At 44.4% G+C, this 26,771-nt stretch overlaps 2 protein-coding genes across 2 annotated transcripts in view; one reads left to right on the forward strand and one right to left on the reverse strand.

Annotated features, from left to right (window-relative positions):
• The window catches only part of kcnh6b (potassium voltage-gated channel, subfamily H (eag-related), member 6b), a 31,409-nt gene extending 23,817 nt beyond the window's left edge, over positions 1 to 7,592 (forward strand). The window contains exons 8-13 of the mRNA XM_063220972.1: positions 995 to 1,188; positions 1,554 to 1,659; positions 1,822 to 2,208; positions 3,121 to 3,283; positions 4,256 to 4,466; positions 5,331 to 7,592. Coding sequence (XP_063077042.1) covers positions 995 to 1,188; positions 1,554 to 1,659; positions 1,822 to 2,208; positions 3,121 to 3,283; positions 4,256 to 4,466; positions 5,331 to 5,633 — 1,364 coding nt within the window. The 3' untranslated portion in view covers positions 5,634 to 7,592. The remainder of the gene's footprint in view (positions 1 to 994; positions 1,189 to 1,553; positions 1,660 to 1,821; positions 2,209 to 3,120; positions 3,284 to 4,255; positions 4,467 to 5,330) is intronic.
• Positions 7,593 to 10,326: 2,734 nt separating this feature from the next.
• LOC134467481 (DDB1- and CUL4-associated factor 7) lies at positions 10,327 to 18,364 on the reverse strand. The gene is made up of 7 exons (XM_063221355.1): positions 17,652 to 18,364; positions 16,818 to 16,976; positions 15,184 to 15,295; positions 14,239 to 14,357; positions 13,368 to 13,577; positions 12,000 to 12,117; positions 10,327 to 10,913 (listed from the first exon to the last, which is right to left on the reverse strand). Exons 1-7 carry the CDS (start codon positions 17,784 to 17,786, stop codon positions 10,741 to 10,743), a joined length of 1,026 nt encoding a protein of 341 aa, XP_063077425.1. The 5' UTR covers positions 17,787 to 18,364; the 3' UTR covers positions 10,327 to 10,740.
• Positions 18,365 to 26,771: the final 8,407 nt, after the last annotated feature.

A 26,771-nucleotide genomic window follows, 5' to 3' on the forward strand; every position in this document is an offset into this window, starting at 1 on the left:
ACAAGTCAAGGGTAGCATGAGCAATGCAACAGCATATTGAAATTGACTGAACTGACCCTTGAAGATGGCCAGGGCCCCTAGGCTACATGCTGCTGTAGGACCCTGTGGAAGGCACATCTTGTGACAAAATACCCAAAATACTTGGTATCATAATTGCGAACCAGGAATTAAGGATAAGGATAACATGTCTGCCAACTGTGTAGAGTATTAACAAGATTTAAAACTACTTGACACGCTAGACAAATTGTTCAAATCTGCACCTAATCATATTTCTGTTTAAAAATAAATAAATAAACAAATAAATAAACATTTCTCCACCTATGGCCAATCAGGGGGCCTGGCTGGCAGGCTTGGGCCCCTAGACTGCAGCCATATCTAGCCTGTGCTAGCCTTACTGTGCTGGAGGAAGAAAGACTGTCGTTTGTTTCATCATCATCACAGTTCTGGACAACAAATGCCTACTCTACCACCTAGTGATCGAAACATAGAACTGCATCTGTAGCAGTCTCATTAACTAGCTTCCCGTTCTCTTCTTATGCTTGTGGCCTCGTGCTCGTGCTTTTATATAAACACTGTATATTAGTGGTGTGGATCGGCACTGCCCTCACGATCCGATTCGATCACGATTCGATTCGATTCTATGCAATCCGATCCGATTCAATTCTACAATGCATTGCGATGCATTACATTTCTAAAGCAAAGCAATATAAGTAGTCAGATACTGAGCAACAATTAATTGGCTGTTTTCTGTATCAGTCTGTAACAGTCTTGCAATGTTTTGAAGTGCTTTTATTTAATTTAACATTCATTTGCTCCCGAAATATACATGCAAGTAATTGAAACTTTAAAAATTTGCCAGATCGATTCTGGATAGTCCATGCCCCGCATTGGATTTCATCGCCGAATCGATCATTGTTGACAACACTACTGTATATAATATATAAAAAGAATGACATTATGTCCATTCTGTCCTATTGAAAATGTTTCTCGTCAGGTAAGAACGACACGTTCGGAGAGCCCATCAACCTGTACGCGGAGACGGGCCGTAGCAACGCGGACGTGGTGACGCTGACCTACTGTGACCTTCACCATATCCAGAGGGAGGACCTGCTGGAGGTGCTGGACATGTACCCGGCCTTCGCAGACACCTTCTGGAGGAACCTGGAGATCAGCTTCAACCTCAGAGATGTAGGATTAAATTAATCACACACACACATGTAATGTTTCTAATCTTAATGAAGAAACTTGGGTTCTTAACTAAACTGATTTATTAGCATAAAGAGTCAGGAGGATACAGGTACACCGTCAGGTTCATGTTCATCAACTGATGACTTACACATCCGGGGAGTACATCATATCTGCGTCCACCTAGTGGCAGGAGGTAAAACTGCAACACATTTTACTTATCATCACAACACACACACACACACACACACACACACACACACACACACACACACACACACACACACACACACACACACACACACACACACACACACACAGTACCACCTGATATATACTGTACTTTATGTTGCATTACGTGTGTCTAGGTAGAACATGTCATCCAGTTGCTACCCAGTGGAGACTCAGACTGTGGTTACCGTGGTCACCGCCTCCGGCATCGCAGGAACTCGCTGGACCACCGCAACAGACCAGGTAGGAGAAAAAGACAAACACACACACACTCAAAGTTCTTCCTGTTTCTCATCTCTCCACCACCACCACCACCCTGATCCCTCCCCATTCTCTCCACCTCTGTCTTTTCTCTCCGTATCTGCCATTTTGCCTGTTTCTCTCTCTCTCCCCACACCCACCAAGATGGCATGGACCAGGATGACTCCTTCTACCCTCCCATCACCATCACCACCACCACCATGCAGCAGCCCACCACCTGCCCCTCCAACTCCGGCCACCCGGGCCACTGCAGCCATGCTCCCCATCTCCACTCGCACTCCCACCCCCCCTGCTGGGACGAGGCCTGCAGCTGTGGCACCTCCTGCTCTCAGTCCCCCTCCAGCGAGGACCTTAAAGAGGGGGGCAACGCGAGGGGGGGCACCCACGGACAGAGTTACCCCACCACCACCACCACCACCACCACCACTGCTGCTACTGGGGAACCTCCAGAACACTCGCTGAGCTACAACCCCCCCAGCGTGGTCCGCTTCATGGACCAGGGAGGACCTGCGTCGGACATGGCACACCCTGGTAGGTGGAGAGGCCACTTGCTATGGCTAGGCTACCCTTATGAAAATTAACCATGGTTTTCATTGTTGTTTTGGGCATGGTTTGTGACTGTGGCTCAACCATGGTTTGACTAAGGTTTAACGACACTCTTACGAAAATTAACCATGGTTTTACCATGTTTTTTTACAGTCATTCATAATAATGAATTACATTACTCTTAATTACATCATACATTACACTACACCCCAGTCCCTGGAGCAATGTGGGGTTAGGTGCCTTGCTCAAGGGCACTTCAGCCATGGAGATGTAGGGAGAGGTGAGGGCGGGTTTTCATGGTTAACCAAAAAAACATGAAATAAGCCATAGTAAAACTATGGTTAGTTCAAAGTACTTATCGTAACCATGACATCCCATGATAGAACCATGAAAACCATGGTGAAACCACAGTAAACCATGGTAGATTTTCATAAGGGTACACCAAGAGCGACCTACTGCATACCTGAACGACGGAAGTCATTAATTCTCTATGCAGGGTCAGCGAATAAAGCGACAAAAGTGAATTCGCCGGGAGCGAAGCAACCTGAGCGACCAGAGCGAATTTCAGCGATTAAAGTCAAGCTAATATTATGGTAATGAGCTATGACGCGGTTCGGCGAAAACCAATTGGAATGTTCATGTCTCTGTATGTCCCTGGCAGAGAGGCCAGAGCCGTTGTGTGATTAGCTGAATCAAACACGGTATTCCAGAACTTGAATGCATAATGAATACTTTGAAATTAAATCTGGTTCTGTCTATATTGCCAACAATCCTTGGTCTGTATCAGTGCTGTGTGGGCGGTATCATATACAGTATATGTACGTCGTATATGTATTATATAATATTGTCTATCAAACTTTCCTCTACCCTCCTCTCGTGTGGTTGTTATCTATCCAGCGGTTCCAGGTCTGTACCAGTACTGGCCCGAGCGGCCGGCCCACTTCCCTCAGCGCCACTGGAGGTCCTCATCTGTACGGGCACACGGACACGCCCACTGTGGACCGGACCGGCCCAGTGAACTGCAGGCCCGACTGGAGCTGCTGCAGAGCCAGCTCAACAGGTGTGTGTGTGGCGCCAGGCCCTCCTATAGCGCGTTCACGCTGGAGCCCGTTCCCGCACCTAATCGCGAACCGGCCGTCGTGTTCACGCCACAGATATTTGCGTTCGCGAACTGGAAAGTTGGTTCTCAATGCGAACCGCAAAATAGTAGGTTTTTCTCTGCGAACCGTGACGACAGCGTGGCCGTCAGCAGGTTCATCCGGGTACCACAGTCACGTGCGGAAAAAGTTCAGAGCCCGGTATGAACACGGGCGGTTCACAGACTAGCACTTTAGTGCTGAACGTAACTGGTGCGGGCACCGACACTGGCTCCGTTCTGGGGTCCGTTTCTCGATTCTTGTCGTTGCTAACCGTCTTAAGACCGTCTTACCATTCCCTTGGATTTAGTGGTGAGCATCGAGAGAGACTGAAGTCGCTCTTGCGAAGGACGTTGCTACCGTCGTTAGCAAAGACGCTTTCGAGATACGGACCCCTGGTCGGCCTGAAAGCCCTACTAGTGACGCAACACCTTCAGTGTTGCTACTAGTCAGGTCAAGAGCAATGCAAGTACTTTCTGAACTCCCGAAAAATTGGGAACTCCTCCCACTCTGTATGGAAGCAAACAACCATTAGCAAACCAAGGGAGGCGGGTCAACCATGCCCTTTTGGGAAATGTTAATCGTTGTGCTCTTTGTCAGACCAAGTCTCAAAGAGATTTGAAAGTTGATGATAATCAGGCTAGTGTGTATGTGCATCGAGTATCCAGACCAAAAATGAATTACAAAATAATTAATATGGGGTCTGGTAAAACCAGTCTGTGTATGAAATGCCGTTTATAAAAATGAAATAAAGTTTATATTTTTGGAGCTAATGCCCAGTGATGCTGATGACCACTTAATCACACTGTCTACCACTTTTGTCTAGCGCCTGCATAACTGTTTTTTGGATGTGTGCACCGCACCCCAACCTCCAAATCCCTCTCATCTCTTCCCAGGTTGGAGACGCGCATGACGGCAGACATAAACGTCATCCTGCAGCTCCTACAGCGCCAGCTGACCCCCGTGCCCCCCGCCTACAGCTCCGTTTCCCCTGGCAACCACCCCCCTGACCCCTCCAGTCTGTACCCGCCACACGGGGCGCCAACCCTGCACACCATCTACCCGCTCCAGACCCACGCCAGAGACACCAGAGAAAACTCACTACAGGTGAAGTTCAGTGCTCATCATTTTTTTTTAACTCATTGAGTGTCAGACATTTTCAAATTCAGACCGGGGGGTTGCCAGGCTTTTTTCAACGTTTGAGTGATTTTTCAAGAGCCATAAAAAATCTTTGTCCATGTGAACAACAAACATACCAGATCAACGTGTTAGGCCCCACCCCCCATAAAAAAACGCAAATGACTTGATATCATACATTGCCATACATTCTGAAAAGACTCGTATTCAAGTCCATGGCACTCAAAGAGCTACAGGTGCACCATATATATGGTGGTGGCCAGAGTAGGTATTGCAACTATGCTGCTCATTGAAACTGTGATGCCGATTGCCAAATTAGAATTTAGAATTGACATTGAGCTTCTAAGGACTCTTACGTAAATTGACATTGAGCTTCTAAGGACTCTTAAATTGACATTGAGCTTCTTAGAACTCTTGTCGGACAAACTTGGGAAGAGCACTGCGCTCAGACACGCAACCTGATTATTTTTTGAAGTTGGAAAATTCTTTTGCATAAGCAAGGTCCTGTCCACGCATTGTGGAGGGAGTGTTTTGTGCAGAGTGTTATACGGGTGAGGCCCAGTGGTGTAGTGTACTTTTTTTAAGTGGGTATACTGTATATTTGAGCATTTTTTGAAGTGGGTATACTGTATATATTTGCGCTATTCTAAATAATGGATCAATCAATTTTAAGTGGGTATACTGAAATCCCAGAAATTTTGAAGTGGGTATACTGCGTATACCTGCGTTCTACGTAGACTACACCACTCGTGAGGCCCCTGGGCTAGACCAACTGATTGGAAAGGTTTGCAGATACACTAATTTCAACTGTTCTTTTTTCTTTTCACCCTTCAGAGTGGTGTTAAGCCTGACACCAAATTTACAGACAAGTCCCAAGACTCGCTGTCGAGCCGAATCCACGTGACGGTGGCATCGGACGAGGAAGGGGGCAGCGCCATGCCCTTGGCCCCGGAGGTCGAGCTAGAGGTCGTGAACCTTGAGAAGAAGCCTCAGGAGAAAGTCAGGTCATCGCTGATGGACGCCCCGTCGCTAGGCGCCTCACTGCGCTTCCCATCGTTGCCCGGTAACCTGGACGCCTCGCAGAACCCAGCTGAGATGCAGAAGCACGTCTCAGATCCTGTACTTCCTGTCAGCTGAGGAAGTGACATGCCCAGACAGAACGTGGACAGTCATGCACACAAACCGCTGCTGACATTGTGACGCAAACTCTCAAGAATGAAAAACTACTTTGGGGGTCATGCCCCCAAAGGCTTGGGGTCAACAGGTTTGACCTCTACACTGTATGCACTGACAAAGACTGTCTGACACAACAGAAGTGTGTTGGACATTCATGCACCGATTTCAATGGAACGTAGCAATGTGGATGTTAGATGTGGCCTAAGACATGCTGAATGGTCAACTCCAAACGGTATTGGACACACAGTTACAGTGTAACCTTGGAAAAGTGGTTTCAGACGACAGGGCATACAGTATGCTGACACTAAACCAAAGAGATTATTCCAGTAGTCTTGTGAGTTGATTCCAGAGACTGGAGTTACACATCTACAGAAAGTGTGTTAATTCTAAGCTGTGAACCTATTAACCAAAACCTGCTGAACAGATCTACATACTGTGATCCGAACAGAGACCTTTTTATTTAAAATTTTACATTATATACATTTTCCCTAGTTTGTAGTTCCCGATTCTTATGTCTGGTCCTACACGGCCTAGGTTGACAAATGCAAAGTGCAGTATGACCATAAAAAATAGTATTATATTATTACTGTTATGTATAATTTCTGAATACCGGTAAATTAACATGGGACATCGCCTACCATTAATACATCCAACGACATGGCAGAGATACTGTGATTTTACTCATGCGTGCAGGGAAGCAGACAATCAACCAATACGTAACTTTAGAGTATGTATTTATTTACTTTTAATTTATAACTAGTGTGTATGTACTCATGTAGACAGAAACTACATTAACATAATTGGAAGAGTATTTGCATGTCAAATGTCTTTTCATTTTTTGTTTTGTTTCTTTTTTGTTTTGCATTCACCCCAGGTGTATTTCTTTCCAAAGTCACAGATGCTATCTGGTTTTGAAATATCTGAAATATAGAAAAACAAACCAACCAATAAACAGGTTAACCAGGTAAAACTTACAAAAAAAAAGCTTGACCAAAAACACAGCCTTTCCCTGGAGTGTGTTTCTTGACAACTTAGTTGCTAACTAAGTTAGCAACTTACTTGGTTGCAATGCAAATACCTATCCCATTGGATAACATGTAAGTTGCGAAATGGTTAGCAACGATGCTTTCGAGAAACGGGGTCCTGGTTTCAAGACGAAGGCCATAGTGATCTGATCTGCAGGATCTTAGTGACCCACTTCAATGAACATGGTGGTTACAGTCCAGCGAGTTAGGGTATGGTCAGGTTAGGTCCGGTTCTAGCTCAGTTCTGTCTTGGTTGGTTCTCTCAGGTCCGTTACCAAAGACAGAGTCAGACAACAATAAAGGATCGCAAAGTTGTATGAAAACAAGTAGCATTGTTATTGTTACAATCCAGTTCAGGTGACATACAGGTCCTTTTTTTAAGGATCTACTTCTGAAATAACAATAAAAGTTTGTTTCATAGACACCAATGGTTGTTGTTGATAGTCCTCCTTTCAAGCCAAAACCATTACTTGAATTCACAGCACAATACTTATTACACTTCAGTAATCCAGGTTCCACTCTTTAACTGTAGGGGTCGCTGTTTCACTCCCAGTCCTTGTGGGCAGCGATCACAACGGAGAGCAGATGCAGTAGTGATGGTCGTTTGGCGAGTCTTCTAGTCCATGTCGTAGACATACTGTAGGATGGGTTTTGAGTTTACAAACTTTACAACTCGTTTTAAGTCTTGGTGTGTAAGTTCAATGTGACAAAAAGTCACGCTCTCTGAGTTTATCTGTCGTCATTCTACAGAGTTTGTGCAGAAGGAGAGAGAGACAGATCTGTTTCAGAAAGCGTGCCGTACTGTACATGTAGCTTCTGCATCTGTGGTAGAGGGAGTTTCAGTTCTTCCAAATGTCCACATCAAAAAGAAAAGGAAAAAAAAAACACATAAAAAGGACCAAAACATACCATCAACCCATAACACACAAAGTATTAAAACACCACAACTTCAAACTTCAATAAAAACCAAGTAAATCATAATCGAAAGAGAGATTTAGATTACACATATTCCGCAAACATTACAAATAAGTCGTCAAGCTGTACAAAAGCCACGTGAGCCATGAGCTCATACTGAGAGCACTTGAAAATGGAGGAGATCTACTACATCTACATTATCAAACAACAGATGTCCATGTACTTGAACACAAGGAGGGAGGCAGACAAACTGGGTTCGTCACGCCATGTAGAGTATCTCACGGATTACAGTTCCTTACTAACCTAGCAAGGGCTCGCTTGGTTCAGGGAATTACCCGAAGAAATGCAGTTTTCAGGAAAAGTTAGTGATATTTGGCTTTAGCGTGCCTGATGAAGATCCGAACGTTGAAGCTTTTCAAATAATGAGTTTATTTTTTGGACCTTATTACCAGTGTGCAGACATAGCTCCTGCAACTGTCTGATACTTGTCTGGCACCTGCAAAAAGTGTTTTTTGGACGTGCGCACCCAACCCAAAACTACTAAATCAGGATGAACCTACAACAAATAACCATGCCAATATACGCATCCACATACAGTGAGGAGAATAAGTATTTGATCCCTTGCTGATTTTGTTGGTTTCCCCACTAATAAAGACATGATCATTCTATAATGTTAATGATAAAATGTATTATAATATAGAGAGACAGAATATCAAAAAGAAAATCCAGAAAATAACTTTGAAGAATATATTTTAATTGATTTGTATTCCATTGAGGAAAATAAGTATTTGACCCCTCTAGTCAAGAATAACAAAATACTTGGTGGCAAAGCCCTTGTTTTCACATACAGAGGTCAGATGTTTCTTTCAGTTAATGACAATGTTTGTGGGTATATTAGAAAGGATTTTTGTCCACTTTTCTTTGCAGATCATCTTTAAATCACTTAAGTTGTATGACTGTAGCTTGCCAAATGGGAACTTCTGTTCCCTTCACAGGATTATTATAGGGTTAATGTTTGGAAACTGTCTAGGCCACTTCATGACCTTAATGTGCTTCTGCTTGAGCTACTCCTTCGTTGCTTGGGCTGTATGTTATGGATTATTATCATTTTGGGAGGCTAATCCATGACCCACCTTCAGTCTAGTGGTGGTGGGAAAGAGGTTGGCATGCAGCATTGTATGTTTACATGTCTCCCTCCATCCATTTCTTGACGATGTGAAGTTGTCCTGTGTCTTGGCCAGACAAACAACCTCAAAACATAATGTTACCACTTTCATTTATGATGTTGGAGAAGGTGTTGTTCTTGGGATCATAGGCAGCATTTCTCTTCCTCCAAACACATAGAGTTGTGTTAATGCCAAACAGTTTGATTTTGGTGTTATCTGATTCCAGCACCTCCCAATCATATCCTAATCCAGTTTGACGTTCATTGGCAAACCTCAGGTGAGCCTGAACAGGTTCCTTCTGAAGCCGGGGTACCATACATGCACTGCAGGATTTTAATCCGCTGTGGTATCAAGTGTTTCCAATAGTTTTCTTAGTGATTGAGGTCCCAGCTGCCTTGAGATCATTTCCTAGCTCCTCCCATACAGTTTTAAGGTGCTTTATCTCCTTTTTTTCTGGTTATTAAATTCCCACAAGGTCAAATCTTGTATGGAACCAGAGACAGGCCTAAGATTGATGATTGATGATCATTTTGTATGTCCTAAAATTGGGAAGAAATGCACCAACAGTTTGCTCTTTAATATCCAGGAACCCATTTCTACCTTATTGAGTTCTAAAATCTTGTCCCTGACATCCTTTGACAGCTTTTTGGTCTGTCCCATGTTGGCGAGTTTAGTTTGATTGATTGACTGATTCTATGGACTGATTCTGCCGATTCAATGTGTCTTTTGTGCAGGTTACTATTAACAGGTGTGTTCAATTCAGATAACAAGTTGATTGGAAGTGCCATTTGATTTGCGGGATCAGAACTCTTAATGGTTGGCAGGGGATCAAATACTTATTTCCCTCAATTAAATATAAATAAATTATTATATATTCTTTAGAGTTAATTTCTGGATTTTCTTTTTGATATTCTGTCTCTCCATATTAGAATACATATTATCATTAACATTAAAGACTGATCATGTCTTTATTAGTGGGCAAACCAACACAATCAGCAAGGGATCAAATACTTATTCTCCTCACTGTATCTCATCCTATATTTTACCAAACTAAAAATATTTTGCGAGGGCCTGCACTCATTTTTTTTCAGCAGGTGCAGCTTTTCAGGGTACTTCAGTCATGAGTTGTCAAAAACAAGAGTGTGTCACTGTTTCTTTACGGTTCACCACTTTATTTTTTGGTGTGCTGACGTTTCTGCACTCTGAAGTGGTGAACCGTAAAGTGTCTCGCTCTTCTTTTTGACAACCAAACTACAAATACCATTAACGTTTCATGAACCCTTGACATGGCAGGACTTCCATTCTGAACCCGGGATGTCCACCTCTCCTGAAAGGGGTCCGTGTTATGCGTCGGGTGTTGGTGGTGAGAGTTCATAAATACTGAGCATGGTGCTCACAGGTCCGTTAGAGACATGACTGACAGATAGCCAAGAGGTGTTCATGTCAATAAGAATGGGGGGAGAGAGAGAGAGAGAGAGAGAGTGTGAGAGAGAGAGTGTGAGAGAGAGAGCGAGAGAGAGCGAGAGAGAGACAGAGAGAGCAAGAGAGCGAGCGAGAGAGAGATGTACAGTACAAGACTGGGCGGACTGGAAGAAGATGGGAGAGGAAGAGAGACGCATCCGAAAAGGACAACAGCAGAAACGTTGCAAAGTGAAGAGAAATATAGAAGGGAAAACAGCAAGGAAATGGGAGAAAGAATGAGAGAGAGAGAAATACGCAAAGAGCTACGTACAATAAAAATAAGGAGGTAACTGCATTTCTCGGTGTGTGTGTGTGTGCGCGCGCGCGTGTGTGTGTGTGTGTGTGTGTGTGTGTGCACATTTTTGAAAAAAGTTCAGTGTACAATGAAGAGTCCAGTCTGGCTCTGTGGAGGCTGGCCACAGAATATTGTTGATATCTCTCTCACACACACACGCACACGCAACACACACACACACACACACCACAATCTCCATTCTCCTTTTACACCCGCAGTATCTCCAGGCAGTTGTTGTAGCAGATGGAGATCCAGTCGGGCTGGGTGGAGGCCCACTGCACGTTGTTGATCTCCCCCTCGGCCGTGTAGGCCAGGATGGGGTCCTCGATGGCACGCGGCATCTGCTGGATGTCCCAGATCAACGCCTGGTGGTCGTCCGCTGAGAAGGGGGAGACGGTAGGGATGTAAATAAAATCGAAATGTATCGATGTATCAGAAGTATCGGCTGGCGATTTAATCGAATCGTATCGTGGGGCATTCTTAAGAATCGAAAAGAATCTAATCGCTGGCCCCTGTGCAATGCCCTAGCTCCATAGCACAATAGTAGTGGAAAAGTAATTGGAAAAAATCGAATCGAACCGAATCGCATCGTATCGTGGGGAATTCTCCAGTATCGAAAAAAATCGAATCCCTGATTTAAGAAATCGATACCGTATCGTATCGTCATGAAGGCTGTGATTTACACTCCTAGGAGACGGAGAGAGAGAATCAGCTAAAGCAGTTTTTTTACAACCTTCTTTGTCTGGTGTACCCCCCCCCAAGCCACGGCGAGCCCCCTAACTTATGCTCTGTATCTATTCCTCTACCCTGGTGTTTCTCTACGGGGGCGCTATTAGAGCAATTATTTTCAGAAAGTTACAAATGGTCAAAATAACACAAAATATGCAGTGTTGACAAACCACACAAAGAAACAAGATGATATTCACTTAAAACAACATATTAGTTTTAACTTGAGAAGATTTCATAAATCAGCACTTGGTGGAATAAGCCTGATTTTGAATCACAGCTTTCATGCATCTTGGCATGCTCTCCACCAGCCTCACATTGCTCTTGGATTAATTTCAAAGTGGTTTTTGTGATTTTTCTGCAGCTGTATTTAGCCATTTTTTTCTCCAATATAACATTTTCTTAATTGGAGACACACATTGAGAAGAAGTGAGTTCAGAAGAAGTGGAAGCAGGGGTGATAGTGAAAAAAAATCCTGAGCCCTTGCTCTAACGACGACGACAAGATACTGCACAGTGATGTAACGTAGGCCTATTTTGACACATTATTCAAATATTTAATAGCCTATGTATGACCATTATTCAAGCCTGATAGTAGAAGAAAACCCTGAACCTGTAACAGTTTCTGAGAAAAGAATAACCTAATGGCTAATTATTACCATTGTTTTTATTTTTTGCAAACTCTGTCAAGCCTGAAATCAGGCATGGAGCCTGAATACTATCAGCCATGTGGAAGTTACCTGCTGTGCAGATGTGGCATGAGGAGTGGGGGGCCCAGGCGATGCCGTTGACACACGCACGATGGTTATTCAGCCGGGCCACCGGGGTGCAGGGCACACGCACGTCCAGGATCACCACCTACCGCACAGAGCATCAAACACACACACACACACACACACGCACGCACGCATACACGCACACAGGTTATTCAACCTGGCCACCGGAGTACAGGGCACACACACGTCCAGAATCACAACCTGAATCACCACACACATTGCATAGCAATGAATGTGGCAGACACTTAATAACCAAAGCGACTTACAATCGAGGACATAATCATAGCCAACATCTCTAGCAGATACAAAGTGCACAGGAAATATACAGAACAGCAGGTGTTTCTATTTTTGTTTTTTAAACCTCCACTAAAATATAACAGTAAAAATATCTGAAAATTGTTTCAGTAAAATACAAGCAGGTGTTCATCTTTTTTTTGTTCATTCATATTAAATAGCTGAAAAATAAAGAATTGATACGAAATACAGGCATTTCCGAAAGGAAACATAAAAAACATGGATACTGCTGGTTTAAAAATGACAAAAGCAAATTAAAACTTTGATGACATAACAGCATTCTGGATTTCCAGAAAGCAGTGAGACACACCCCCAGAAACCTGAGAGGCACTAGCATGAGAGAGAATGTGACAGAAATGTTCTCTGTGCTTGGAGACAGGGCTAGCTGAGTGGGAGGGAGTGTTACCAGATTGGGCAATTTCCTGCCAAATTGGGCTGCTTAGGATGGCCGTCTGTGGGTAAAAATGGCGTTTAAGCGGGTTTTTCTGCAAATTTGTGGCCATTGAAATCAATGGAATTTAGTTCAAATTGGGCAGGATTTAGTGGCAGGTTTTGAGCATTTCAGTCTCATCTGTCAACCCTGTGTGAGGGAGAGGGGTCTGTTAGGGTTATTAATAGCCCTCTAGAGGTTTGGGTAACGAGGCCGCTCAGAGAAGAGGAGACAGAACACCAATCTACAGGATACAGGAGAGAGAGAGAGAGAGAGAGAGAGAGAGAGAGAGAGAGAGAGAGAGAGAGGGGAATAATGATAGTTGACAGTTGACAGAGGGAGAGTGGGAGAGAGATAGCAAGAGAGATGCATTCAAGAAGCTAGACAGGCAGACGGGAATGACGAGTGACAGACAGAGAGAGAGAGAGAGCTGTCCATAGTGGCGAGATTGGGTCTGCTTGCCCAAACCACACGCACACACATGCGCGTACACACACGCACACAGTACACACGCAGACAGACAGACAGACAGACAGACAGACACACACACACACACACACACACACACACACACACACACACGTGTGTGTGTGTGTGTGTCGTCTCACCTCCATTCCGTCCATAGCCATGGTGGCGAGGTAGTTGGGGTCCTGCTTGTTCCAGCAGAGCCGCAGCAGGGGGTGGTGCTGGGGGTCCTCGTAGATGATGGTGCTGTGCTCCAGGTGCCGCAGGTCGAACATGCGCACCGAGCCGTCCGCACCCACCGACGCAAACATGTCGCGGCCGCCGCCCGCACGGCTGAACGCAATGTCATACACCTGTGTGTGAAAAAAAAGCCACGAAGATGGTAGAACACATGTCACATACGGAGGATCACACAAATGGCATACACCTGTGGCAAAAATCATAGCCTAGGTGCACATATTTTGGCCCTTTTGACGTATTACGGGTGCATCAAACCGGTCTCAAATAGAGCACTTAGCATAAGCTCTGTGAGCGTCTGGACAATCCGAACGCATTGTATAGATGTTACCATTACATTCTGTAGTAATTACCATTCTGTTGTCATATCAATCATGTTTAGATACATTTTAACCCATGAAAACACGATGTTATGAATTCGCTGTTACCAATGACTGAGGCCGAGAATGGCAATGACCGAGTCATAGTGCATTAAAGGCCCTCTGTTATGTCATAGTAGAGTAGAATTATGCTAATTAAAGGTGGGGTTGCAGGTATGACATCACGTTGGGGGAACTCCTCCAGGATTCTAAGGTTCTACATAGACTCCTATGAGCCTGCGGAACCCCCAACGTGATGTCATAATGGTACATTTTCTGAAAATGGTTAACCTGCAACCCCACCTTTAACCTTACGATGACTATTACAGCGTGCCGCTAGTAATACAGCGTGCATTATGGGGCTACAAAAGTACAGCTTTGATTCCAAGCGGAATATTGTAATTGTCTTTCTGTATACCTCTTTGTCGTGGGCGATGAGCTGTGTCTTGACGTGACCCGAGACCAGGTTGACCCGTCCCAGCACCTGGCCCGTCTCCAGTCCCCAGATGGTACAGGTGGTGTCGATACTGGACGTGCCTGAGGAGGAGGAAGGGGAGGAATGAAGAGGGGGAGAGAGAGAGAGAGGGAGGAAGAGGAAAGTTTGCAAAAGTAAGCTTGTTATTACTAATTGAGCTAGTAGTTGATTTTCAGAATAGAGCAGAAGAGTTGCTATCACTATACCGGCATGAATGGCGTAAATAGACCAGACGCGACGTGGGCAACTAGAGGTGATTTGAGCGACAGTTTGTAGCTGGACTTCATCGAATATTACGCAAATAAGTTATGATGCCGTTTGGTGACAGTCGCCCCAGCCAATTGGAATGTCGGAATGCTTGCATTCTGCTTTTAACAGGCCTACTCTATCGCGTCTATTGCTTGTATCGCTCTTGCGGCAAGCCAGCGATGCTCGGTCTCTTAATCTTGTCGCTGCCAGCGTGTTCGCCCAGTAAGATTTAAAACAAATCCTTTGCCATTTACTTTTCCTGGGCAGTCAAGGGCTTGGGGAAGGTATAAAATGTGTGTCTGTGTGTAATGTTGTGTTCTGTGTGGTGTGCTGTGTGCCACCACAATGCCCAAATGGGCCTTCACAACAAAACAGCTGCCATCAGCGGGACAGATGTGATTTTTACCGGCGGCTGCAAAAATACATAGAAACAGATCTCTCCTTCCACACCAAGACCAAGAAATGAATGGCAAACTGGGGGTATTTTGAAAAGGACTGGCCACGCACACTGACATAGTCAGTGTGAAAGGCTGAGTAGAACACACCAGCCGAGGCTCGTCAGAAACACTGCCGTCTACTTGCTGCCGCCACGCCACGCTCTGATGTGAAACTGGCCTTACACTTCCTTTTTTGGCTTACCCAGCAGGTTGGGGTCCACCTCGTTCCAGTCGAAGGACGTCAGAGGGGCACAGAAGTCTGAGTTCTTGTTGTTGTTCAGGAGGCACTCCAGACGCGTGTCTGTCTCTCCCACCTGAGAGCCACAAGAGGAAACGAGCAAAAGAAAAAGAGATTTTATTTTTACCATATATCGTACATTTCAGCTCTGTGGGTGTGAATAGGGCTATGCTATTACTTTTGATAAAAAAAACAATTTCTGTGTGATTCTGTATGTTGGTTGTGTGGACTATTAGATGCTTGTCCTGGGGCAACATTTACTTCAAATACTAGTACAACACTAATCAAGATGCCAGAATTTCAGTTTCTCTCATGGCACTTCTGCATAACCCTGGGACAGACGTCAAAGTTACCACCGCATACAGGTAAAAGCTAATGTGTGCATTCCAATATGCAGACTCCCAGCCTCACGCTTTGCTGACGTGGAGAAAACAATCAAGTTTCCCCTCAGTCAGCCTAGCCACAACAACTTTGGTGGACTATTCTTCATTCACCATCCCGTTTGCAAACGACAAAAGGACATTAGAATTGAGCTTTTACGAGATACTGAAATACATTGCGGTTGTCGGTGGCGTCATCACGAGGCCACGAGGAGGCAAGTGAACAAAGGAGGACGGGAGTCCACATATTAGAATCCACCTAATGTTTCGCAAGGCCTATAATAATAGCCTATTGCTACCTAGAAGTGCTCCCAGTGGTGGAACAATCTCCTAGAGGCAGCAAGATTAGGATCATCACTGACATCCTTCAAGAAGCAAGTAAAGACTCTTCTTTCATGACTATCTACTGAACTATCTAATGCTTAATCTGCCGCAGTCATGGGCGAGACTCTATGTGTAACGGAGGCTAACTAGCACAGAGTTGGCGTGGAACGTTAGTAAACCTCCCTCCGATAGCCTTATACAGTCTCGTGACGTTGGGCCTAGAGACTAGTCTCTTGGCCCAGCGGTATCGTACTGTGTCTCCCATTGCCGGACCGTTGTAGTTGACGAGATCGCACGTTCGATCCCCGAGGGGGGTGAACAGGTGCAAGATGAGCTCCGTCACAGTGGTGCCGCTGACCCGGGATGGGAGTGAGGTTTAAGGGGGAGAGTGTAACGGAGGCTAACTAGCACAGAGTTGGCGTGGAACGTTGGTAAACCTCCCTCCGATAGCTTCATACAGTCTCGTGCCGTTGGGCCGAGAGACTAGTCTCTTGGCCCAGCGGTATCGTACTGTGTCTCCCATTGCCGGACCGTTGTAGTTGACGAGATCGCACGTTCGATCCCCGAGGGGGGTGAACAGGTGCAAGATGAGCTCCGTCACATATGGAATGATGTGTATGTGTTGTACTCTACTTAACCCAGTGCTGATGTACTTTTTTTTTTAAACTACTTAGCGTAGCGTAGGCACTTGCTGTTCTGTATATTTCCTGTGCACTTTATATCTGCTAGCGATGTTGGCTATGATTATATCCTCGATTGTAAGTCGTTTTGGTTTAAAAGTGTCTGCCGCGTGAGTTCCATATACATGTACTGTACTGTACTGTAATGTAATGTAAAAAAAAAAAAAAACATTGCACTTGTGCGACCATTGAAATTAGTCCCAAAACAACTCACTCTCCAGATGCGTAGATAGTCCCCACTTGTGGCCAGCAGGTCTGGGTAGACCCCCTTGGTGTCAGGGATCCACATGATCTTGGTGGTGGGGTACGGATGGTCGAAGGTGTTCCTGCACACAAACTCTGAGCTCTCCTCCTCCAGACCAACCAGCTGAACCTGTAGGGCACAGCACAACAAGGGCAGTCATTGGTAAGCTGTTAGGGCGTCAGACTTGTAGCCGGTTCGACTCCCGACCCGCCAGGTTGGTGGGGGAAGTAATTAACCAGTGCTCTCCCTCATCCTCCTCTCCATGACTGAGGTACACTGAGCATGGTACCGTCCCGTCGCACTGCTCCCTTGGGGCGCATTGGGGGCTGCCCCCTTGCACGGGTGAGGCATAAATGCAATATCGCTGTGTGCAGTGAACACTTGTGTGCTGTGGAGTGCTGCGTCACAATGTCAATGGGAGTTGGAGTTTCCCAGATGGGCTTTCACTTCACTTTAACAATGTATTAATGCAGTGCAGGATTTTTAAAATGTACTTTCCAGAAACATACTTCTCTCAAGACAGGAGACTGCATTCAAACATACATAGAGACAGAACAACAGACATTTGCCTTGTCCGAGACAAAATCAGAGGCAAAGAAATGATATAATATTCCATCTACTGTCAATGCATGTACCAGGCTACTACATGATGTGGTGTTCATGCCTTTAGTTTCAATCAATGCACATGGGTTGTGTAAACAGCAATTCAAATACGCCAATGAATAACACACATTTCTCATACATATGTACAGGGGCTTAACTATAAATGTACAGTAGTGTGAATTAATCGAATTTGAATCCTACCTTGTTGTTGTATTCTTCCACGAAGCTGCCAAGCGCCAGACGGAAGCGCTTGTCTGGGCGAACGCTCCAGTTCATAGCGTACACAGTCCATGGTGCCTCGTATTTGTAGATCTCTTTCCTTTTTCCGTGAGACATGGTCAATGGTCGCGTTCAGCCAAACAGTTAGACACACTGCAAGGGCACGCACGCCTTTCCACCGTGCTGTGTTTTCTGTAAGCGATGCTCCTTTTGTTTACCTGTCAGATGTAGCTAGCTAGCTGCATAAGCTAGCTGTGTTAGCCAGCTAGTTGCTGGGACCTCTATTGCCTTATTTAGATGTATTTGCGCGCTGCAGGCTAATACCAGATATTTTCTAAACACATATCTATTTTACAGTATCCGCTATTGTATCACTGTCGTTGACATACTATTTCTGGACCTGATACACACCAGAGGAAGTTAATAGTGTAATTTAAAGCCTGAAATGGCGGCTGCTTCGTGAGAATAAAATAAAAATAGCCAACTGGCAAACTGTCTCTTACTAGCTACAAGAGAATGCTAGCTGGCTAGCTCTTCGTGTGCCTTGAAAAAACAGTGGGAGCCGTAGTCATTCTTCGGTGCAATGGAAAGAGGCTTTCGTCGGCTGTTGCTACGGAAATTTCCCTCCGTTCTCCCCAAGTAGCACCAGTAATGAATTTACAGTCGACGATGTCAGCAAGAATCACAAAACAGCTGCAGGAACCCCATATGATTGGATATGACGGGTTTCGGATGTCTTCCTCCACACGTCGACTGCAACGCCGGAAGTGGAGTTGCTTGGGCCCTCTCCTCTTCTCTCTCTATATGTTGCCCCTGGGCTCCATCATCAGAGAGCACAATGTTGATTTTCATAGCTATGCCGATGACACTCAACTATATATCTCTGTCGAGCCTAGCCAAACCACTGCCATTCATGCCTTGACTAAATGCATGTCTGCCATTACAGATTGGATGAACAGTAACTTCCTAAAATTAAATGAAGATAAAACTGAAGTGTTGCTCATTGGGCCTAAGAAAAAACGTGCAAAACTCCACTCAAGCCTAGGTGACCTAAGCATACACATTAAAGATAAGGTTACTAGCCTAGGTGTGGTCATAGACTCGGATTTGAGCTTTGAGCCTCACATCAACAAGATAACAAAATCTGCTTTTTTCCATCTTAGAAATGTCAACAAAGTGCGCGGCTTGGCCCCCCGACAAGACGCTGAGAAACTTATTCATGCCTTTGTCACCAGTAGGATAGACTACTGCAATGCTCTTTTCTCCGGTCTCCCAAAAAAATTAATTGACAAATTGCAACTCATTCAAAATTCTGCGGCAAGAATCCTAACAAGAACCAGAATGAGAGAGCACATCTCTCCTGTCTTGGCAGACCTGCACTGGTTACCTGTCTCATACAGAATCGACTTTAAGATTCTGCTCACAGTATTTAAAGCATTAAATGGACTTGCCCCTAGCTATATCTCAGACATGCTCTCTTTTTATGCCCCTGCTCGAGCTCTCAGGTCCACTGATGCCAAGCTGCTAAGGACCCCCACCCCCCCGCAGAAGAAGATCGGCGACGCCGCGTTTGCCTACTATGCGCCCAAGAGATGGAACGCCCTCCCCATCGAGATCCGATCAGCCACCTCCGTCGACTCCTTTAAGAAGCAGCTGAAGACCCACCTCTTCATCCTTGCCAACTCCTAGCTGCCAAGGCGTCATAGTGTCCCAGCCGCCGCAGCGCCCTTACTACTCGCAATCCAGCCCTGGCAGGGGGCTCCCCTAGGTGGCCGCTGGTCTCTGCCTGAGGTTTCTTCCTGACTACAGGGGGTCTTTTTTCTCAGACCTCACTGAGCTTTTTTTCCCCCTCACAAACTATGAATCAAGCGAAAGGGAGTTTTTCCTCACCCCTGATGCCACCAGGGGCCGCACCTGAGCGCCCAATCTCTGTGTGACTATCTATGACTTATGATAGGCCCAGCCACTATGGACCTTACACATCTAAGAATCCTGGTCCTAACCTACGTTGACCTTATGACTCTACATTCTCTGTCTATCTCTTCTTCCTCTGCCTTCCTGCTTTTTCTGCCTCTCCTCTATACCTCTCCTTTTAAATCTATCTCTAACAATGTTTTTTTCCCATTTGTTAAGCACTTTGAGTTACATGCCTTGTATGACACAGTGCTATACAAATACAATTATTATTATTATTATTATTATTAAGTGGAGTTTCGTAGGTCTTTCAGCGAAGAGCGCTGTTTTGGCTGCGCTGACCGGGCAGCCAGTAGTTCTAGGCCTAGGTCTAGGCTACAATGAGCGTGTGTAATATTATTCCTGTAGGCTAGAACTAAGCTAATAATGATGTTATACTGTAATGACATCAAACCAAACGCTTAGGCTACTGTATGATGCTCTCTCTCTCTCTCTCTCTCTCTCTCTCTCTCTCTCTCTCTCTCTCTCTCTCTCTCTCTCTCTCTCTCTCTATCTCTCTGTGTTTAGAAAAAGCAAGAGAGGCCTTTTTATTTCATAATTGACATCATAGGTGACAAACGCAAAACATAACTCTTCCTATTTTGTTCCTACTCCTATTATCCTGGTCAAGATCAATTCAGTTCAGCATTCAGAAAGCTCTTCCTCTGAACTATAGCCTACTAGTGAAATTTCTACAGAGCTCATGACTTTCACAGAGCTGCACAAAATACTTTTTCTTTTTTTTTCTTTTTTTACTGATTATAATTTTAAAAGCGGGGATTTATGCAGTGCTGAGAAAGCCTCATTTAGGGAGCTCAAACGTGGGGATGCAAATGCACCGCTGCATCCCCCTTTCCAGCACCTATTGGGGACTTGACAAGTCTTGTAAGGACTATTGTGGGACAAACTCGGGAAGAGAACGGTGATCGTGCACGCATGCCCAATCAAACATAGGCCTACTTTAACGAGAGGAATGCACAAGTTTGTATAGCCTATTTTCACAAGTCTTAATAGGCCTATTTCTGTACTTCGGAACATTATTTTGTATATACAAGGTCCGTTTTTACACAATGTTTAGGGAGAGTTTTTGAGAAAGTGTTATACAGTAAATACGGCCCCAGGTGAAAGAAATAATGATATAGAAAGAATAAAAATGAAGACAACTGACACACAGTTTTTTTTTCTTGTATTAATTTATATTCCACACACAGTATAAATGTATCTCAAACATTTTACATATATTTACCACTTCATCGTCACTCTCTGCAATATTTCACATGTTTGCTTCAGATAGTCTTCATACGCTCAATTCAGTGATGCCAGTCCATGACAGTAGTTTCAGCAAAGCGGGCACAGTATATAAAATATATTCTAAAAGGTTTTCCATTGAGTAACCAAGCTTCTATGAGTTTCTAATGACCACCAACTCCCTCAAAGGGGAATTTTGCATGGTGAAGTGGGTGTATTTGAAGTTGTAGGCCTACTGTACAGAGTACGCCACCCTTATCACATCTGACTTTGTTGGTATACATAAATACTCAACCTTCTTATACATGGATCTCAAATCTCAGTAGTCATCTCAGTCAGGAGAAACCGAGTAGAACCTTGTGTTACCTGGGGTCATAGTCTTCTATGGCTTTGATGCAATTTCTCCAGTGTGTGTGTGTGTGTGTGTGTGTGTGTGTGTGTGTGTGTGTGTGTGTGTGTGTGTGTGTGTGTGTGTGTGTGTGTGTGTGTGTGTGTGTGTGTGTGTGTGTGTAGATATGGAATTTGTTACAAACTGGAGAGATGGTCTCAAAACAATAGAGAATAAATTATTTACTGACAAATGACTGTAGACTGAGGTGGCAGAAAAAGATAGGCTATTTCAGGAAGTTACATGTGCCTTTTAGATCCCGTTTTTGGTTGAATTTCACCATGATCTTTATGCCACCGATCTGTGCAATCAGTGGCAGGGAAGATACATGATCTGGCCCAAATGTTGACACATAAATCATCTAATAGAAGAGCCTGAAGTCCTGGAGTTCTTCAGGAAATAAGGACTCCAGGCTCTGCTATTAGACAATTTACCTCTTAACTTGACCTGGTTTACTCCTGAACCAGCTTTGTGGCATAGCCCCCTGGTCACTAATTTGCAAATGAACTTTAGACTGAATCAAATCAGTGCTTAGAGTGCCACCCCTTGGACATATTGGACATTGCAGCTAAACCAATTCAGCAGACAATAATTGCATTTGTACCATTATAATAGCATTTTAATATTTACAAGGCAGTTTAGGTGCATTTGTTGTTGTTGACTTTTTTTTAAAGTACCGTTTCCTTTTTTCCCCAAAAGTGTGCGCATTTAATGCACACTGCTTTGCATAAAGACTTATTATTAAAGACCTTGATGGCTTGCATATTAAAAAATATATGTATCTTTCCTTCAACAGCATGAATGAAAACTCTTTTCCAAAACACTGTGTCCAATTTTATTAGGAAAAAAATAGATCCTGTTCGAATTTACCCCATTCAGCCTTAAAATGGAATACACATTTTCATTTAAAAAGTCTGCACACTGATTTGGAAAATAGCTCTTCAAATGCACCTAGACTTGGCTCATGTACAGAAAAGGCACGATCAAACACCCCACAAATAATAATACCATTCTCCTCTTCCCAGACAGATACAAACATTTATGGTATATAAAAAAAAAACATTCACATGAAAAAATATAAAGAGACATCTTTCTTTTTTTTCTCAAAATCACAAATAGAGACACAGATTTGTATAAATCCTTCAAAGGCACCTTGAGCAGTCTTGTCTGCAGTCTCTTAAAAGTCCATGTCTCCCTGAAGACGGCAGTTCACTTCGGAAGCTGTGTGTGTGTGTGTGTGTGTGTGTGTGTGTGTGTGTGTGTGTGTGTGTGTGTGTGTGTGTGTGTGTGTGTGTGTGTGTGTGTGTGTGTGTGTGTGTGTGTGTGTGTGTGTGTGTGTGTGAACCAGAGAGACCTTGACAGGACTTGAAGTGAGCATAATCACATCATAAGATTCAGACTTGCAGTACATAAAAATGTACAAAATAATTGAGCTTAACTTGCGATGATTGGGTGGATTTAAGTATTCAAATAAGCGCTTTGTAGCTCCAGTCTGCAATGACACAACAAACAGCCCACTTCATGACATCTCAAGACTGAATGAACAGTGCACACAGGGACTCCCAACACAGATACTTTGGATAGACACCCAGGCCAGCTTTCCAGCTTGCCTCTGCGTAAAAAATGACAAGCATGAAGATGAACTCTGGCTGTTTAAATATCCTGATTCTGTTTCCTCCCATGCTACCGTGTAAGAGCCATTTGATTCGAGAACCGTTTGGTTTCTTTCATTTGTCATGCAAACAGCTGATGAGAAAAAATCTATAGTTCTTGCATGGCCACGTCATGCAAAGACTCCTCTAATCAACTGCTGAACACAAGTGTTCCGTTAATCCACATTCTAGAATGCTCCGGATTCTGCGTTCTAGAACATTCTAGAACATTCCCGAACATTGCAGCTGCCCACGTTTGGCACAAGAAAGCCTGTGCCTCAAAAAGTCTCAAAACCTCAGTCTGCCAGAAACGGTCAGGAACTGATAAAACGAAGCACAAAAAAAAAACATATAAAATGTCTGTTGTTTTAAGATGATTTAAAGATTACGATTGTACAGGTAGTGACTGTGGTAGTGGTCAAAGCTTGAGAAGTTGGAATTGTGGAAATGTTTTGTTCAGTGACTTGTAAATGGAGACTGACGAAAGAAAAAAATACATTTTGAAACATTTGTGGAGTGGAAAGATTTGTGGAATGGAAAGAGAGCACATGTTTTATTTCTGAGCTGGTCAGAGCATTGTGAGTCGACAACATCATGTGTTTTTTTGCGCACACCAACCACCAACATGCCAAAAGCCCAGTTCTGAGTGGACACTGGCGGCTTTTGTGGAGGGGAAGGGGGCACACACCACCACCACTGCTGGCTGGCAGAGTGCAGGGAAAATAGGCACAAATTCAATGAATACCAACCCTCTCTGTCTTGGGCGCGCACACACACGCACGCATGCACACACGCACACACACACACTATACAGACGAGTCATTGTTGTGGCCAAGCATCAGGGAGCATTTGAATAGACTGAGGCCGGACTGCATTCCCTCTAACTGACTCCTCAAGTGTCAGTGCTGGCTTTGGTTAGTGGCCGCGTCACGGCAGACGTCTTAATGGCCCAAATGACGATATCATACACATTCAAACAAACCCTCCCTCATGCTGCGCTGGTCCGCAATGCTTCTCCTATAACCCTTTATCGGCAGTGTTAGCTGGTGAATGGGTAAGTTACTTTGCCACTTTGCGCCAAGATGCTACCCTAACCAAAACGGATGACTATAAGACCAAGATATGATAATTGAATTTTGAAAAAGTAAAACATGATGTTCCATGGGTCCGTGGGCTAAGGCGTCATACCTTAACCAAAAAAGCCCATCAAATCTATCTTTTAGCCCCTTAATGCACGTCGTACCTCCTGAGGCACGCTGTAATAGTGATTGAAAAGTTAGCTACCATGGTACTACACTACTATAACATAACACAGGGCCTTCAGTAATGCACTATGGCTTGGTCATTGCCATTCAAGTAACAGCACATTTACAATGGGTTAAAATGTATGCTATTATGTTACACTATCATTACTTGTCAGTAAGAATGATAGGTTAGTTGATATGTTTATGATTCAATACGCATCTAGTCATATACGATGTGCAAGGAAGTATGCCTTAATCAACAAGAGAAAAAGCCCTCAGACACACACACACACACACACACACACACACACACACACACACACACACACACACACACACACACAGACAGACACACACAACGGGGGTATTGAGAAAGCATGTGCTCGCGCAGGCAAGAGCATCACGGGGGTCACATGGTTACCACCAGCACATTCTTAAAAATGCACCAGCGAATATTAAGTAGTCCGCACAGTGTGTGTGTGTGTGTTTGGTGTGGGGGCGTACATGGCACATTGAATAGAGAAATGGGGTGGAGGAAGGGCTGATCTAGCCATCTGGCATAACAGGCATTTCCCATTCACCCTTGTGGGCCCCTATTTTCAGATTTTTATTTTTTTTAAAACAATTTTTTTAATTTATTTTTTTACATTTCTGCGGGGCCCACCAGTGAGTCAGCTCTGCGCCACTAATTGTAAGGGGGGGGGCCCTATAGCCAAAAGTGCCCGGGCCCTATTTCTCCCCCCCCCAATCCAGCCCTGGGTGGCGGAGAAGAGCTCCACTCAATAAGCCCCCAACCCCCAACCCTTACCCCACACACTTGCACGGAAACAGAGAGAGAGAGAGAGAGCGAGAGAAAGAGAGAAAGAGAGAGAGAGAGGATGATGGTAGACACAGAAGGAGAGAGATAGCAAGAGAGATGTATTCAGGAGGCTAGACTGGCAGACATGAATGAGAGAGTGTGTGTGTGTGCGTGTGCGTGTGTGCGTGTGCGTGTGCGTGTGTGAGAGACAGAGAGAGAGAGAGAGAGAGAGAGAGAGAGAGAGAGAGAGAGAGAGAGAGAGAGAGAGAGAGAGAGACAGAGAGAGAGAGAGAGGGAGAATGTTATGAAGAATGCTTGAGTTTTAAAAGGAGATTATCAAAAGAATTATTTTATGTGCCCGGAGACTTTTTGTTCAGAAGCTTGCCAATTAAAAAAATCTTTGAAAATAACAATGTATGAGTGTAAGAGTCTACGTATGACAACGTCAGTATATGGCATGTAGGGAGTGGCATGCATATCACCAAACACACACACACACACACACACACACACACACACACACACACACACACACACACTGCATCTATCTGGCGCTGCACATAAAGTCGTCTTTCTTTCTTGTCTTTGCTGGTTTGGCACAGATCAGCCTCAATGGAACGCCACAAACTTAATGGACATCATTGGCTAACTGGTCACAATGACCTGGCACATAGGCACATTTGTTTATGACTCACATACAAAACAGACACACACCATCACACACGCACGCACACACACACACACACACACACACACACACACACACACACACACACACACACACACACACACACACACACACACACACACACACGCACACACAAACACACCCGTCAATCCCACCCCCCTCATAAATACCATCCCCACAATCTCTATGCTCCAGGGCAGCTGTTAAATGTTTGAACATTTGGGTTAAACATTCACTTTACAACTCTACCCCCCGCCGACAGAACAACATCCTCCATTACTCTCCCCTTGCGGCACCAAAAGGTTCTTTGGGGACATGAGGAAAGAGTAAGACCCTGCCGGCGTGGCCTGTAGGTAGGGCATACGGTTGCTGTGCCGGCGACCCGTGTTCGTTTCCGACCCGGGTTGTTTGCCGGTCCTTCCCCGTCTCTCTCACACAGTCCTATCACAATAAAGGCTCAATCCCCACTCCCAAAAAAGATGGAAAAAAAGACGAAAGAGTAAAACGTCTTTTGGTAGGGCAAGAGGAGTGGCCTTTTTGTGACTGCTCCTCCCTTGGCATAAAATAAAGTGGAAAAACAAAAAATATCAAGATTTTCATTATGAGACCACTTGTCCCCCTTCACGTGAGAGAAGGAAAGGGTTGTGCGTGTGTACATGCTGTAACTCCATCCATTCATGGTGACATCAGAAAAGTGAAGAAAAAAAGAGTAATATCAGGTTTTTTGAGACCATTGCTCCCTTCCGTATGACAGAGGAAGAGGTGGTAAGTTCATAGCTCCATATTTGGCACGAAAAAAATCAAAATAAAATCATGATTTTTGTTGTTGTTTTGAGTCAGATTTTTTCAATCTCATTCAGCTGTTAATTTCCATTTAATGACAATGAGGTGATGTTTGAGTTTATGATCCTTGGCTTTAGAATGAAAACACAAAAATTGTGGAAAGATGAAACACCATTCTTGATCCTAATCTCCTTGTAGTGAGAAGAGTTTCCTTGCATTACATCTTGCAGGGAGAGAAAACGATTGTTTGCATCACTGCTGTGACTTGCTTTGAGGGGAAAAAAAATCCCAGAAGAATTGTGAAGAGAAAACATTTTCAGTTTTCAGCTCAGCAGTTTCTTTAGTAT

This window comes from Engraulis encrasicolus, chromosome 17 (genome assembly GCF_034702125.1).
Source record: "Engraulis encrasicolus isolate BLACKSEA-1 chromosome 17, IST_EnEncr_1.0, whole genome shotgun sequence".
In the NCBI taxonomy this organism is placed as follows: domain Eukaryota; kingdom Metazoa; phylum Chordata; class Actinopteri; order Clupeiformes; family Engraulidae; genus Engraulis; species Engraulis encrasicolus.